This window comes from Penaeus monodon, chromosome 32, assembly GCF_015228065.2.
Source record: "Penaeus monodon isolate SGIC_2016 chromosome 32, NSTDA_Pmon_1, whole genome shotgun sequence".
NCBI classification, from domain to species: domain Eukaryota; kingdom Metazoa; phylum Arthropoda; class Malacostraca; order Decapoda; family Penaeidae; genus Penaeus; species Penaeus monodon.
Window position 1 is genome coordinate 20,172,104 of NC_051417.1, and position 299 is coordinate 20,172,402.

The 299-nt window shown below is 41.5% G+C and overlaps 1 protein-coding gene across 1 annotated transcript in view; it reads right to left on the reverse strand.

Annotated features, from left to right (window-relative positions):
• LOC119593588 (kanadaptin-like) overlaps positions 1–299 on the reverse strand; it is a 2,032-nt gene that overhangs the window by 421 nt on the left and 1,312 nt on the right. Inside the window, exon 3 of the mRNA XM_037942542.1 lies at positions 53–195. Within this exon, the coding sequence (XP_037798470.1) occupies positions 53–195 (143 nt within the window). The remainder of the gene's footprint in view (positions 1–52; positions 196–299) is intronic.

The window sequence follows — 299 nt, forward strand, 5'->3', positions numbered from 1 at the left end:
CAGACAACAATAATCATAGAAATAAAGCAAAAGGAAGACAGAAAAAACTCACCATGTTTAGCTTGTCTCAAAATACCAATCCTATCCAGAAGTCTGCATGCCTCCAAAGCACACTGCACCACAACTTCCTTCTTCTTTCCTCGGTGTTCTGCAATTGCCACCATGGGTGCTCCTCCTGGCCCTGGAACAGGTAACCTGAAAGGATGGCAACATAAGAATGCTATCTGCTTGTTGTAGAAGGACATTTTACTTGACACTTTTTACTTCATTTTTATTTTTGGACTACCTAGTGGGCTGTA